This window comes from Natator depressus, chromosome 6 (genome assembly GCF_965152275.1).
Source record: "Natator depressus isolate rNatDep1 chromosome 6, rNatDep2.hap1, whole genome shotgun sequence".
NCBI lineage: Eukaryota > Metazoa > Chordata > Testudines > Cheloniidae > Natator > Natator depressus.
In genome coordinates this window covers 87,070,982-87,087,172 of record NC_134239.1, presented here as the reverse complement: position 1 = coordinate 87,087,172, position 16,191 = coordinate 87,070,982, and the positions used below count along the sequence as shown (strand labels likewise).

General features: G+C 42.3%; 1 protein-coding gene across 2 annotated transcripts in view; it reads right to left on the bottom strand.

Moving 5' to 3' along the window:
* The window catches only part of MIPOL1 (mirror-image polydactyly 1), a 238,708-nt gene that overhangs the window by 162,199 nt on the left and 60,318 nt on the right, over positions 1–16,191 (bottom strand). For both annotated transcript variants that reach the window (XM_074955879.1, XM_074955878.1), the window contains exons 7-8: positions 16,092–16,125; positions 15,661–15,831 (exon numbers count right to left, since the gene is read on the bottom strand). In XM_074955879.1, coding sequence (XP_074811980.1) covers positions 15,661–15,831; positions 16,092–16,125 — 205 coding nt within the window. The remainder of the gene's footprint in view (positions 1–15,660; positions 15,832–16,091; positions 16,126–16,191) is intronic.

Here is a 16,191-nt window from a genome sequence, read left to right as displayed (position 1 = left end):
GTTTGCATAAGCACAACAGGTGATTTAACAATACAAATAGTGATGTATCTCAGGGCAGAATCCAGCCAAAAGTTTGTGACATTAAATGGAGAAAATGCAATATTAATTAAAATTTTGCTTCAGAAGTTCAAAAAGACAAATTTTAATCCCTCTTTTCAAGGAAGTTATGCATGCACATATTTACTCATATTGAGCATTCAGACTAGATACAGGAGTCTATTATAAGAACTTCTTGAAGGAAGATTAGAAAATCCTTCCAAATCCTCTATTTTCACTCCCTCCATGTCCTACACGCTGACCTGTCCTTCCAGCTGAGGAACATGGTTCCCAATGGCATGGGTCAATGCCATACCTGTAGTCAACTGAGAGGATAGCTTCAGAGATAGTGTGACAGATTCACTCTCTTAGGGTGAAATCCTAGCTCCAATGAAGTCAATGGGAGTTTGGCTACTGAGTTCAACAGGGCCAGGGTTTCATGGCAAGGCACAAAAAATCTGCCAATACAGAAATCACAGCCTCTGCCATGTCAAAGTGAGGAAACTAGTTGAGATTCCAAAGATACAGATCTCAAAATCTTCTCAAACTGCCTTACTAGGGCATAAGAACAGCCATATTGGGTAAGACCAAAGGTCCATCTAGCCCAGTATCCTGTCTTCTGACAGTGGCCAATGCCAGGTGCTGCAGAGGGAATGAACAGAACAGGTAATCATCAAGTGATCCATCCCCTGTCGCCCATTCCCAGCTTCCGACAAACAGAGGCTAGGGACAACATGCCTGCCCATCCTGGCTAATAGCCATTGATGGACCTATACTCCATGAACTTATCTAGTTCTTTTTTGAACCCTGTTATGGTCTTGGCCTTCACAACATTCTCTGGCAAAGAGTTCCACAGACTGACTGTGCATTGTGAAAAAATACTTCCTTTTGGAAGTATTAAGGATCTCTTATTCCCTCTGGACAGTCTCAGCTTTCCTCCCTTTATGCAACAACATATAAACTGACACTATAGAACTATACGCAATGATTGAATACATTACTAAATGAAAACTGAAGTGAATATTATTTTCTCTGGGGGTGGGGGTATTACAAGTGAACATACCCAATCCACGGTATAGAGAGGATTAAGTTTGGCGAGTTCACTTACTACAAGACTCCAGAGGACTACAGTTCACTTTAAAAACAACAAACCCCCCCCCCACCACTTTGCACATTTACTCAGTGTGATCTAATACAATGTCACTCAAAATTCAGGAAAGAGCAAGGGGTGAGCTAACATTCAGGTTTAATTGCACGTCACTCCATGACATACTCATACAGCAGGAAACCACACTGACAATACCAGAATCACATATGTTTTGGCTTGTTTATCAGAGACCATTTCTGATTTTTTTTTGTTTTTTGTGGTACCTGAATAAAAAACACCTCTATTTATTGAAGAACAGACTGACATACAGTCAGGTATGAAAGAACCTGACCTTTGGTAAGATGTTGGGGGATGGGGCAACTCCCCGATGCCATTCCCAGTACCTCAAATACCATGAGGGAAGTAGGTATTCTGTGCTTCACAGCCACAGAGGCTATTGCTACTTTTGAGGAACCTAGCCAGTTTGGAGCTTCTGTAAACTCTGCAGCCAAAGAGGCTCATTTTACCTATTTTACTCCCTAAGGGAAGTAGCACAGAATATAAACATCAAAGACATGACCAGGAAATGGGTGGTTTGGCCTAAAGGTTGGAGCCTTGGGGGCAGCCAGGCCAGGAGGTTAGAGTGGAGCTGAGTTGAAGTCAAGAATCAGGGCCATGGGACACCTGGGGACGTAGTTGAGAGCAGAGCTGAGAATCAGAAACTGTGATCAGCAGCCAAATGCCAGGGCCACTGGCCGAGCTGGAGACTTGGTCGGGAAGCAGAGCCAGGAATGTCAAGGATGGAGAAGGATAGGGACTGAAGTGGGCACAAGAGCAGGTGGGGCAGGAGCAGACACAAGAAGCAGGACCAAATGCAGCTGCGAGCAGGGAAAGTGTTGAGCAGCCAGCAAGCTCCAGCTTTTGCTGGGTTAAATAGTTGTTGGCTCCACCCCTCCACCAAGCAAGAAGTGGAAACAGGCAGCACCTGTTAGAATCAGGCGTCCAGTATGTTGCTAAAAGATTGCCCTGCTGTACAGGACTCCCCATACATTACCACCCCTCTCCCCGCAAAGACAACTTCTAAGGGCCATAAAGACCAGATTTTTTTGGTGAAAGGCAAGTACACGCTCAGGAGCATAGGCATTCCCTTCTGGTTCCCAAGATCGTTCTTCCAAACCACAACATTGCCAGTGCACCAGGTAGTAAAGTTGACTTCTGATTTGCTTAGAATTCAGGATTTCTCTGACATTGCATTCTTCCTGTCCTTGAAGGAAAGTGATGGAGCAGAGCAGTCAGGGAAGTGATTTTCTGTGTAGGGCTTCAGGGGACACACACAAAAAACTGGATGGACATTCGCGCAGCTGTAGTGGGACTGTTACTGGGTTGACTTGTTCAGTAATCTCAAATTGATCCAGGTATTGGTAGTCTAATTTGGCAGATGGGTGGTAGGATTTGACATTGTTAGAGGACATCCAGACCTTATCCTCCACACTTAGTGTCAATGCAAGTTGGCGGTTTTGGTTGGAATGACGCTTATGTTTCCTTGGCAGACTCCAGATGCTCCATAAATTCCCGGTGAACTTGAAGGTGGGTAATGAGATCTGTCACAGCAGTAACTTGCGAGTGCAACTAGATGGAAATGAGGGTGAAAACTGTAATTGGCATAAAATGGACTGTGTTGGATGCAGGTATGGATGGAATTATTTTAAGCAAATTTGGCATATGGCAGGAGAGTGACCCAATCCTCTTGGCAGTAGTTAAGGAAGCACTGAAGGCATTGCTTGAGCATTTGATTTACCTGTTCTGTCTGCCTGTTGGTCTGCAGGTGACAGGATGGGGTGGTAAAGAGTTCAATTCCTAGGAGTTTACAGAGCTCGCACCACAACTGGGAAGTAAATAGTGGGCCCTGATCAGACACTATTCTGGCTGGCAATCCGTGGAACCAAAATATAGTTTAGGAAAAGGCAAGCTGTTTCCTGAGTGGTGGGGAGAGAGTGAAAAGAAATAAAGAGTGCCATCTTAGTGAAAAGATCACTGCTAGGATGTTGGCGCAACCTTGGGAACAAGATAGTTCTACAGTAAAATCCAGGATTCAGGTGGAAAGGGATGAGCCTGGAGTACTGTTTAGCATGTGAGCACTTGTTCCGACAGCGCATGTCATAGGAGCGGACATATTTTTTTCACGTCAGTACTTGCCCCTGGCCAGCAGTGAATTTTGTACCACCAAGTCTGGAGTTTTATGGCAGCCAAAATGGCTGGCCATCAGCATATCATGGCACATTCTCAACACTTTGATTCTGGGCTGACCTTCTAGCATATAAAGACTTCCCATGATACAGAAGACCATTGTGCAAATAGAAAGCTGAGCTGGCCAGCGTGTTGGGGGAAATCAAGTGTCTGACAGACTTTGGTCACTTGCAGGTCTTTTGGGAGTCATGTCAGAATAAGGAACACCAAATCCCAGGCTATGGCTCCACAAATAAAATTAGATGGGCATAGCACAGTATCTCGGGGAGCTGTGTTTGTTTCGGCCTATTCATCCTTGCAGGAAAGGGTGTCAGTTTTCCTGTTTCATGACCCAGGGTAGTCGGTAATGATGAAATCAAATTTGTTAAAGAAAAGTGACTAATGGATCTGCTGCTGTTCAAAATGATGGGCTGTTCAAAGATTCTCTAAGTTCTTGTGATAAGTAAGGACCTGGACTGGGAACTGAGACTCATCCTAAAGATGTCTCTATTCTTCAATTGTGGTTTTGATTGCCAGCAGCTCATTGTTCCAGACATCACAGTTTTTCCTTAGCAGGTGTAAGTTTACAAGTATAATACACACAAGGATGGAGTTGGTTATGGGGCCTACATTTTTCAGAAGTACAACCCCCACTGCAAATTTCAAAGCATCTGCTTCCCCAGTAAAAGATTTAGCAGGGTCTGGATGCACAAGAACAGAAACTGAAGTGAAAGCTTTCTTTGGCTGATTGAAGGCTGACTTCCTCCTCTGACCTGACAAAACGAACCTGTTTTTGGAGGAGTACAGTTATGAGTGCCACTAGCTGGGAGAATCATTTAATGAACTGTGGATAAAAACTGGCAAATCCAAGAAAATGCTGAACTCCCTTAATATCTTTTGTGGCGCTCCACCTAGTGATGGCAGACACTTTCCATAGGTCATTTGCTAGGCTCTTTGGGAGAAATGTTGTAACTGAGGAACTCAATAGTGTCATTGTCAAATTCACATTTCTTCAGTTAAGTATAGAGGCGAGTCTGGTGAAGTCTGTCACGGACAAAGAGAATGTGTGTGTGACGTTGCACTCCATATGTTTATGGAAATATGCTAATGAGTGTGAATATGATGTAACTGGAATATGCTTCATGCAAAAGGTCTCTTGTAAGGTATCATTACAAAGCTTATAATCTACTGAGTGTGTTCATCCTATTTGTATGAATGTATCATTCTTGTATCTAAAGCTAGAAATATGAAGTATTACTCTGAAATCCTATTGTAATTATACAAAGTGTGGGCCATTAATGGTGGCTTGATGGCTCCCATTAACTAGAACAATTGGTTGTAAATGGCTCTGTTTACTTGTAAGACTTCCTGTGTTCCTGGAAGTCAGGCCAGAAAGAATGGAGGCTTGGGGTCTCACAGGACATGTGACCATGTCACCTCATACTGGAATCCATCTTAAACCTGGTGCTTTTCCATTTAGAAGGAGGGGTGGGAACCCAGAGAGACAAAAGATCCCCGTCTCGTGCTAAAGCTATAAAAGGGGGTGGAACAGAACTAAGGGGGCTGCCAGTCATGAGAAATCCCCTAATTACCACCTGAGCTGGAGCTAACAAGAATTGTACCGGGCAAAGGATTGGGCCCAGACTAAGAAGGAGTCTAGTCTGTAAAAGAAGCTTATTGGAACATCTCTGAGGGTGAGATTTACCTGTATTCAGTTTCTTAATGTATTAGGCTTAGATTTGCATGTTTTGTTTTATTTTGCTTGGTTACTTACTTTGTTCTGTTTGTTATTACTTGAAACCACTTAAATCCTACTTTTTTACTTAATAAAATCACTTTTGTTTATTAATTAACCCAGAGTAAGTGATTAATACCTGGGGGAGCAGACAGCTGTGCATATCTCTCTATCAGTGTTATAGAGGACATGAGTTTACCCTGTATAAGCTTTATACAGAGTAAAACAGATTTATTTGGGGTTTGGATCCCATTGGGAACTTGGTGTCTGGGTGCTGGAGATAGGTAACCTGCTGAGTGGTTCTCAGTGAAAGCCTGGAGCTTTGGGGGTGTGGTTCAGACCTGGGTCTGTGTTGCAGCAGGCTAGTGGGTCTGGTTCAACAAGGCAGGGTTCTGGAGTCCCAAGCCATCAGGGAAAATGGGCTCAGAGGTAATTTCAGCACATCAGGTGACAGTCCCAAGGGGGTCTCTGTGACTGAACCACGTCACAGTGTGCTCATGTAGCTTCTGGTTTTCAGAGAACACAAGGATATCATCTAAATAGATAACAAATTGGTCCATCACATCTCATAAAACATTGTTCACAAAATCTGAAATATAGCTGGAGCATTACATAGCTCAAATGGCATAACTAAATACTCAAAATGTCCCTGTCAAGTGTGAAACACTGTATTCCACCCACCACCTTCCTTCACACAAACCAGCCCATAGGCTGTGTGAAGGTCTAGTTTAGGCAAAACCCTACTCAAGCAAAGTCTCTCAAAAAGTTCCTTAATAAGTGGCGAAGGGTGGCGATTTCAAACTGTCACTCTAGTCAGGAGATAGTAACGCAAGAGCACAGGGAGCCATCTTTTTTGCCATGAAAAAACAACAAAACAAATAGATGTCCCCCACTGGAGAAGTAGAAAGATGAATAAACTCCTTCTCTAAATTCTCATGGAGGTAGTCCCAGAGCATCTGGAGTTCCAGTTCTGAGAGGGAGTAAATATGGCCAAAGGGAATGTCAGACTTGGGCTGCAGGTCAATGGGGCAATCATCAGTGTAAAGTAGTGGCAAAACATCTGCCCTCCTTTTGTCAAAGACATCAGCACAGTCTTTTTATTTCTCTAAAATATCTGAAGGGGATAAAAGGGTGACAGAGATGGTGGCATCTACTTTTTAAGTCCCCCCTTCAGCAACTGCATTGCAAGAGGATTCAGGACTAACACCTAACCTTGGAAGACCTGACTGGTAGCAGAACCTTGAGGTAAAGGGCATCATGACTCACCTCCACTAGATGTGCGTCATAGGCAACCAGCCAAGGAATACTGAGGATGATAGAGGAATGAGGGGGCAGATCAGTTGAAATTTCTGAACCTCCTACTGGCCCTGGAGGGTGGTCACAGTCAACAGTGTTGTCTGGTGAGTTACTGGGCCAGAGGAGAGTGGGGACCCATCAATGGATTCTATCAAACTGGGGATCGAGTTACATTGAGTGGGGATGTTATGGGTCCAAGCAAAATCTATGTCCATGAAGTTGTCTGAGGACCTTGAATCCACCAGCATTCTCAGCCCAATCTCAGACCTGGCAGTTTATCATAACCAAAAAGGAAGCTGGAGGCTTGCTGGCCAGCCATCGCCAGGGTACTGGTTGTTCCTGACTGGGACGGGACAGGAGTCTTACCGGGGCACCCCTGGACATAGTTCCCAGGTTCCCTGCAATATAAGCATAAGTGTATGGCTTACTGGTGGCTCCTTTCTGCATCAGTAAGGCAGAGTTGAATTTGGTTGGCTTGTGGGGAATCGAAAACTGGACTCCTTTTATAGTCACTGTTCAGCCAGGTGATCACCAATGCTCAGGCACAGCTTGACCAGGGGATCTAAGTCAGATGCTGGCTTTACCTGTCCTGGCTCTTCATTCAAGCCATGCTGAAAATGGTAGCTCTGCGCTGTCTCATTCCACCTAGTGTCGGCCGGTGAGCACTGGAATTCCACAGCGAACCTGGTGACTGGTCTATTTCCCTGGCATACATTCTGAAGCATGCTTTCGGCAGAATGGGAACGGTTCAGATCACCCAAAACAATTGCTATGGCTCAACTGAATTCCTCCAGTTGCCTCAGCAAGGGACAGGAAGTCTCCAGGAGATGGGATGCCCAGGCCAGGGCCTCCCCAGTTAACAGGATGATAATGAGCTCCACTCAGGCCTGATCAGTGGGAAATGACAGGGATGTAGCATGAACAGGAGTTGGCATCGATTCATGAAGCTTCATTTCCCATGGTCACCGTCAAACTGGGCTGGCAGCAGACTCTTCAGGTCCTGAGGGATCTGGGTCCCAGATAGGAAGATCTGTTCCTACCAGGCTGAGATCTGGGACTGCAGCCTCTACAAGGTGTTCATTACATCCATCGGAAAGAGGGAGGCCTTAACAGGTGTCAAACCCACAGCTGAACACAGTCTTCAGTCTTTCTTTCTTGCACTGCTCAAATTGTCAAGTACGTGACTGGATGTTGGCAGTCAGGCCTAATGGTTAGATCCATGGGGGTCGCTAGGCCTGAAGGCTAGAGGAGAGCTAAGCTGGAGTCAAGAATCATGGCCTTGGGACACCTGGGGACATAGTTGAGAGCAGAGCTGAGAGTTAGAACCAGTGATCAGAAGCCAAATGCCAGAGGCAATGGGTGAGCCAGAGACTTGGTCAGGAAACGGAGCCCGAGGTGTCAAGAATGGAGAAGGATAGGGGCTACAGCAGGCACAAGAGCAAGAGGCAGCAGCAGGCACAGGAAGCCGGACAAAGAACAGCTGCAGGCCAGGAACGTGTTGAGCAGCCAGCCGGTTCTGGCTGTTGCTGGGTTAAATAGTAATTAGCTCCACCCCGCCACCAATCAAGAAGTACAGTCAAATAGGCAGCCCTTGTTAGGATCAGCTGTGTCCAGTGTGTCCCTACAAGACTGCCCCTGCTGCCGCTGGCTGTCTGACAATAAATCAGTTGATCTACTCACCTTTCCCAAAAATGAAGGTTTTGATGAATCTTTGTAAGGAAACTCTTAAAAATATTTAGAATTGCAGTGTAATTAAAGTATTTACCCCATTAACTCTGTGGAACAGAACTGAATGGAAAACTGAGCCCGACTTACAAATAAAAATCACTGTTTGTGTGACCGGGCTTTGTTTTTTGGTGAATTTCTTAGAAGGGTGCATGCCGCCCAGCTTCATGGGCTTAGGCTTCAGAGTGAGAAGGCAAGGATGTATCCCTACAGCCACCTGTGAGAAAGATGACTTGGGTCTAGTAGCCATTTCCCCTGTTCTACCCTCCCAGAGGGTTATTTTTTGGAGTTAAATCCCACCTTTTAGATTAGAATAAAAAATGAAAGTGCTATCTCCCCCAGCTCTTATCCCCTTCTAACCGAAAGCAGGGCTCACTCCAATATGAGCTGCACAAAAGGGGCATCTTGCAGGCAGAGTCTTTGAGCCTATACTGACTCTCTTGTGCTTACTGCATTAACTCCCTCTGCTCACTCTTCCTGGTGGTAGTTTCCTCCTCCCATCCTCTTGTCTGCTACCAGCTAGAGAAAAAGCACAGGAAATGTTTGGGTGTAGGGATCTTGCTGTATGCTGGCACAAGAGAGGAAATGAACCAAGATCGTCCTAGGGCTAATCAAATTGCAATCACACTCCACACAAGCCAGTGAGTTTGAAAAATCACCCCCACCCCCACAGCTGTCTGCTTCACACAGACAAGTGTGAATCATACCTAAGAATCTGGTGTTCTCCTCTGACCCTTAGTATTAGAGGCAGCAGAAGAGGGGGTAGAAGGAGCAGTGTCCTAGCACAGTAGCTCGATCATTGTCAGATGTACCTTCTGGTGCGCTAGTGCCAACACCAGCAGAGTGAACTCAGCAAGTGTTGGCAAAGGCTAGAATAAGCACCACAGGGTAAAACAGAGAGGCTAATTTGAAAGATTTAGTGTTTTTAAAAAAATAAAAATAAAAAACAAAAGGTAGTTTCCTCTGTTCTAACAGTGTGGCCATGCGCGATTGCCCCCCTCAACATGAGGATGCAGATTCCCTAGTTTAGAGTGCAGCCCCAACCTATTTTTCAAATAACCACTTTTTTGTGGTTTTCAAAGTTATTGCAGCTCACAAGGCGTATTTCTTCAATGAGAAATGTTCACCAATGTGTGGTAAGAAATCTTGAATGCTCTAGGAACCACAGAAAACACTGAGCTCTACACCTTATTTGGTTTAAAACCAGAAGAACGGTTTGAGAACAGCCTCAGAAAGGTTAATAAGAAGTTGGCCTACTGGGACTACTGACATTTATTAGTATTAGTCATTAGCTGAAATTGATAATGGTAGGCAGTGAAGCGTACTGTTTCTAGTCTTTGTTCTCAATTACCATGAAACACTGTCTGAGGCCAAACAGTGCCTTGAAATGGAGAAAGGCACTTTAACTTGTTTCAGATGAGCAACTGGGAGTGTGCCAGTTTTGTACATGAACAGTCATAAGCATGTTCCTGCACAGCAGGATGTGATCAAACTATTCAAAACTGTAAAACCAGGGTTGCTTGCCAATTACGTTACTGCTTCAATCCAGGGCATTAAACAGACAATGTTATACTGGCCATGAAACTATTGCTTTTCTTCTACTACAAATTCTACACCTTTAATATTAAACTTTGCATAGCAACAGGCTATACCTTGATTACAAAATATATACTCAATGGAAGTTAGGGCTGAAAACACAATAAATACATGACCCTTCTGTAGTATGATCCACGGTCTTGGTTTACAACCTTTAAAAGCACCTTCAAGCTGCACTGATAAAAACATCTCTTTTTGTCCCTCAAAAGGGAAGAAAAAAAAATTGCAATGCCTTACTCAGTGCCCCAGTTTCAGCTGCCAAACCTTTAATCATATTAACATTCCTGTCCAGAAGGTGTAAAATGGCTTACAGCCAGTTGCTACTTTGAGGCATTATTACACCATATTGCCTCCTGCTGGTAACTATTTCTTTTAAAGTATTTAATGAAGATTACCAAATTGTGACTACAGTGTGTTGTATTTGTATTAAATGTTAATCACAAATATATTTGATTACTCAATAAACAAGCAAGACTTGCGAAGAAAAACAAGAACTACATTACAAACATTTGAATGGACAGGATAGTTCCATGAATGGGTTAAGGTTAAACTGAAAATAAATCAAGAAACTGATTGCTTCATTCTCATGGCAGTCAGCATCTCTGTTTTCTTTTCAAAGAGCAGCCATAAAACAGACACAAGTTCCACACCATAACACAGTATCTGTTCACTAACAAATATATCTTGGCAAATGCAACCACTCCGTTGTGTTTGGGTTTTTGTAAAAAGGGGGTTGACATTGGTATGTGGGGTGGGGGTGGGAAGGGAGGGATGTCAATGTTTAGCCATACTTTAGCTGTTTGTTTTTTATTCATTGGAAAATACATACTAAAAGTAGTATCAAATATTTGAGTTTATATCATTTTATTTGTTTTCACACATACAAAATGTAGTTTGTGTATTTGCTCAGCGATCTAGTGAATGATCTAAGATTGCGTACACATGTGCTACTCAATACTGTGATAATAGTGTCCAGCTTTCTGTTAAGACATGGTGATCTAGATATTTGTGGTTCACAAAGGGGTGGTTTTTTTTAAAACCACATTTCCTAAAAATTAGTGAGCATTTCTAGTTTGTGCAGCAGTGAAAAATGCAAGTAAAATTCTAAGTCACAAAATATAACTAGTTAACTATTGTCAAGCATGTGTACAATAGCAGTCTAATTAAATAAATACAATAGAGCCACCACAATGTACTGCAAAAATCATACCTGAAAGACTACTTCAAACAGCCTATATTTACATGCTCATAGAGGGCACCCAATTTATTACAGTGCATCCATTATTTAAGAATATTAAATATTGTCCAACTGAAACAAAACTGATAAGTTAAAGTTTCATGGTCTTCTGTGTTACAGTTTCTCAATCAGAAAATCTGAAAACTTATCAATAATACCAGAAGAGCTAGATGCTGTTCAGGTAAATTGTAGTTAACAGTCAAGTGTCAGGCTGTGAAGGGACTCATTCAGAAGGTTAATGGATTAGCTTAATTAAACATACCCCCTGTAAAACCCTGAAAGCAGGGAGGAAGTGAAATCAGTTATGCTGGTAACTCAAGTGGCAGTGTTGCTCCTTCACCAGATACTAGCAAGTTGTATAGGAGGATGTAACTTTCACAGAGCCTCACAAATAGTGAGCTCTTAAATGCTGCACTCCAGGGGACAACCACAGATACAAATGTCTCCCTATGGGTGTGACTGATTGTAACCCCTGTTTTGGCTCAATTTTTATGATGTGCCTTTGTGTGAATGTGATTTTATGTCCACTGAAAATGGATAGCTCTCATCTTGCGGATGCTACCAACACCTGTGGCAGGGCCAGGTCTAAATGACAATAATTTGGGTTTATTATAGTATAACTATAGATATTGCCTGAGTTACCTTCAGTCCCTTTGTGCGCTAATGCAAGATTCCCTCTCCTATTTTTCTTGCTTATAAATTGTAATAACTGTTATTACAATCTTAACAAAAGACCAGTAATTTGTATATTGCACAAGTACCCAAACCATTATCAATTAAGAAATGTGGTTTGAAATGGTGGCCACAATTCTAAGATTTATCTTACACATTCTAGAATATTAGTTTTAGTTATAAAACTACGTGTAAAAATATAAGTTAGGTTTTCCATCAGTAAATTTCATAGAGTTCTATTCATAATAATTATTTACAATTCATAGCAGAAGCGTTTTTTAATGAACATCAAGTGGAGCAGTACTGCTTGGCATCAAATGTTGGTAGTACAATATAATTCACATCACATGTTTTTTTATGACCTGCACGATCTACTTAAAACTACCTGTGTATTATGCTGACAGATGTGTAAATTGCCTTTGATGCTCTTGGCACATAAACCATTATTAAATGGAATAACTGACCTTTTATTAATGCTTACTTTAATTATTTGGGAGAGCAACATATCATACATGATTCTGTGAGATTATTCAAACAAGCAATTTAAAAAAAAAAAAAAGATTATATATATATATACACATATATAGGCGCATGTGCACACCATATCACTCAAATGGTGATATTCAAGAATTTATAGGTTTTACTGACCTTTTACAATTCCTCTGTGAAAGGACACAGACGAAACCCCCCCCCCCCCATAAAAGCAACAAACCAAAAATAAAAATACCAAACATATTCTCCTCCTTTGCCAAAATCTTTTCTCTTACTGGTTGCCCAAATATCAATGTCCTGTGTAAGAAAAGTCAATAATAATAAAAAAAACAAGCATAAAATGTTCACAGGACTGTTGGGTGTTTCACCAGTAACCATGCTGCTACTAAGTTTTTTAAAAAAATAAAAATATAATCAAATACATTCTGGAATGGCAAATGAATGGAGGAGACAGGAAGCAGCCAAAGATGGACTGAGCAGAAAGAAATGACTGAGATATGTTCAGGTAAATTTGTATAAATTTAATCAACAAATTAAAAATAGTTGAGAAGCCAATAAAAATACAGGTGATTTGACAAACTAGTTATGCTTTGCTCAAATAACTTTTTATAATTCTACCTGAAACTCTTGTCACACTTGCTCCTCGGCTAGTCTATCAGTTGTATTCTATCAGTTATTATCCATTTACTGTAGAACACCCCAACCCCATTAGTCTGTGAAAGATGCCCATACCTGTGCAGAGGGCCAACACAAGACCTTGTGATTTTAATGGTACATAGATTCTGGACATCTTTATGAGGCTGACTGAAGTAGCCCTGTGTGGCTCCAATAGGCTCCCGCAACAGGAACGAGGAACAAAGACTCTGATAGAAGTAGGTCCTCTGACTCCACCCCTTTCCCTGATGCAGGAGCCCTCTCTTTGCATTGTGTATACACCCCCTGCACAGAAACCTCTTGCACAGTGAGAGCAGAATTTGTCTCTAAATGCCTATCATTTATTCGATATATACATTAAGACACAGATCCTACTCCCCTTGAAACTAAAAAAATAAAAAAAATTATTCACACCATCCAATGCTGCAAAGCAACTGCTCCAACACATGTTCTCAGAAATTATCTCGTTTTAATATATCTGTCCTGAGCAAAGAATGAACCAACAGATGAGGGAAGCATAGTGAAAAATCTCTGAACAATTTCTTAATCACCTGGCTCATTCATGGCATTTCATGCAATACAACTTTCCAGATTCCCAGAGATATTATTTCATCTTAAAGAAAAATTATTTATTTTGTAATGTTTGTCTTCTGTGTTTGGAATACTGTGGAGGGGAAATGCAAAAACACAAAAAATAAAAGAACCCAACATTAATGCCAGTGGCAATTCCATTAACTACATGAACATGGTTGCATGCCAAGTAGAGGTGGCTGGCCAGGGTAAAATAGGGTAGAACCTAAGAACAGACGTGACAGCAGAAGAGGAGGAAGATTCAGGGTTTGGAGAGGACACTCTCCTACCTGGTAGCTTCTTGTTGAAAACATTAGTTGAATCTACATTGCACCAACAAAGACCATAAACTGACTTTAAAAACTAGTTAATCCCCAGACGGATGCTACTTGGAGACTGGATAATTTAGATAATTAAGGTTCAGGGAGCATGTTGGGTTTCTGGCTCTCTGAGAGGCAGGGCCAGATCACAGCTGTTGCATGAGGTGAGTGCTTAATGGCTGTATGTACCCCCCATCTAAAGTCCCCTTATTCTCTCCCAGCTGCCACATGATCTGCCTATTCCTATGACCTGATCCCAAAGGACAGAACCCAGGAATGTGGAAACAGGTCATATCAGGTGCTAAGTCTAGGAGCAGCCAAGACTGGGCACAGAACCCAAAGCGATTCTATGATGAGGTACGACTGGTAGCCCATGGAAGCAACTGAGGAGCAGGAGGGCTCTCTGCCTGCTTCAGGGAAGGGGAACGGTGTTTTTTTGTGGAGTTAAGGAGATGGAAGGGGCTGTGTGTTCAGAGGTATCAGGAGCAGGAAGGGACATCAAACTTCTGCTGAGTATAGTAAAAGAGGCAAAGACATGGAATACCAGGACTGTATATCAAGGACCTGATTTTTAGCTCTTGAATGCAGAACCCTAGGGAAGAATTTGCTTGTCTTAAAGAGTAGCTATATGTGACAGGATTTCTCTGCCATTTATAATGGTTATCCCTTTACAAATATTTAGGACCCAGTGCACTGTTGCCCTGCACCTTGTGTGCCCATTTACACCATCACAATGACCGCCCTGCACCTTTAAGTGGGGGTAATTTGGCTGGTGGCTGAGTGAATGGAACAGTGCTTTAGGGATTTGGGGTGGGGAAGGGAATGGGGATGAAAACTGTTGAAAAAGGGGTCAGCATGGTCACTGACTCATCCCCTATGAATGCAGAATTTAAAAGGGGCAGCTCTGGGCCTGAAGCCACCCTTTTACATGGAGCAGTCTGAAGAAGGATCCACCCTCCCTCCCCTTTAGGTGGTAAAATACCAGGTTTGGTCTAGACCTGCTGTAGGCATTATGCTAGTCGCCCCTTTTTTAGGGGGGCTGGGAAGGAATTTTTCCTTTATCACCATATTGGTCTGGGTGCAGTTGGGGTTTTTTCACCTTCCCCACAGTGGGTTCAGCAAGGGCTCTGTTCGTGCATGGCATGACGGGCAGTAGGCTATATGTCGCAACTCACTATTTAAGTGTAGGGCGGATGTCCAGGGCAGGTACTCCATAGGGAAGGTATACAGTAACCAGATAAATGTTTTGGAAAAGGACTTAAAAGAGATGTTCATTAAAGGAATGAATAGGGGAAGTTGGGGACTCCTATGATTGGTATGGCAGGGAGTCAACCCCCCATTCTTATAGCCCACCTTAACCCTCCTACGAGAGGGATGGATGGTAAATTCCTAGCACTGGATTTTCTGAGGGACCTGAATGGAAAAAGAGGGGGAGCTGGTGGGAGCCCCCAGATATGATAAAGTCCCAGAAATAAATTTGTTGGATGGACTTGGATGGAAAAAAAGAGGGGGAGTTGATAAAAGCCCCCCAGATAATTGCAGCATAAACATGGGGTTGCCTGCACTGTATAGTTTTATCTGCTGGGTAGTCCCTGATATCTAATAATAAAGTTGCATCCATGTCAAATGTCTCTTGTCCTTCTTTTGGCATAGCCGGACAATGAGCTGCACAACTGAGCTCTTAGCAGTTCTATAAAGGTTAGTACTTTGGAAGCTATACTTAAAAAAAAGAAAAAAAACACAGAGAAGCATCTTTTTTAATCAGGAGTGTTAGATGCAAAAAAATAATCTTTTCTCTTTGAACAGTGGCTTGCAAACATTGTTAAAGCCATTTTAAATAGCATTCCGATGGTACTACAATAATTGTATAGTGTTCATGAGTTCCCTATGTGGAAGGACTTTTTAAAAGGTGAACTTTGAACAGGAAACATACATGGAAGACTTTGTTTCCCCAAACATGGGGGAAGAGAGAGAGTTTGGCATTGAATGTTTTTATAGACTAGTAGGGACTTACTTGAGACAAAGCAGCATCCCGTTCTTCTATCACTGCATTCATTTCCTCAGCTGTTATTTTCTTTCTACGCTCCTTGGTCCTGTGTATTCGATCCACAATTATAGCTCCATTCTTCTGTATAGCTATCCCTGTGTCTGCATTGTTTATTCTGTTCAGTAATTCCTGTAATGTCTACCAACAGCATTATATGTTAGTCAGACATGAAGTTTTAATATATTTTATTTAATATAGGGTTTTAATTAATAGGCACATGTGAATTGTAAATTGACTGAGTGAAGTTATTGAATTTTCATATTGCAGCAAAGATGTACATTATTAGTGTGTCAATTCTTCTTTTTTCCCACATCTTAGTTCTTGAAACCCACTCAATTGAACTTAAGCCTCTAAGATATAAGACTGACATCAAGAAATCTCCTCAGAGAATGGCTTACCATGTCATTTTCTTCAGGGTTAATATTTTCTAGCCTAGAAAAAAGGGACACAGAAAGCCTGATCAGTAGCATTTCCTTAGTGCAGCAAAATGAGTTCGCT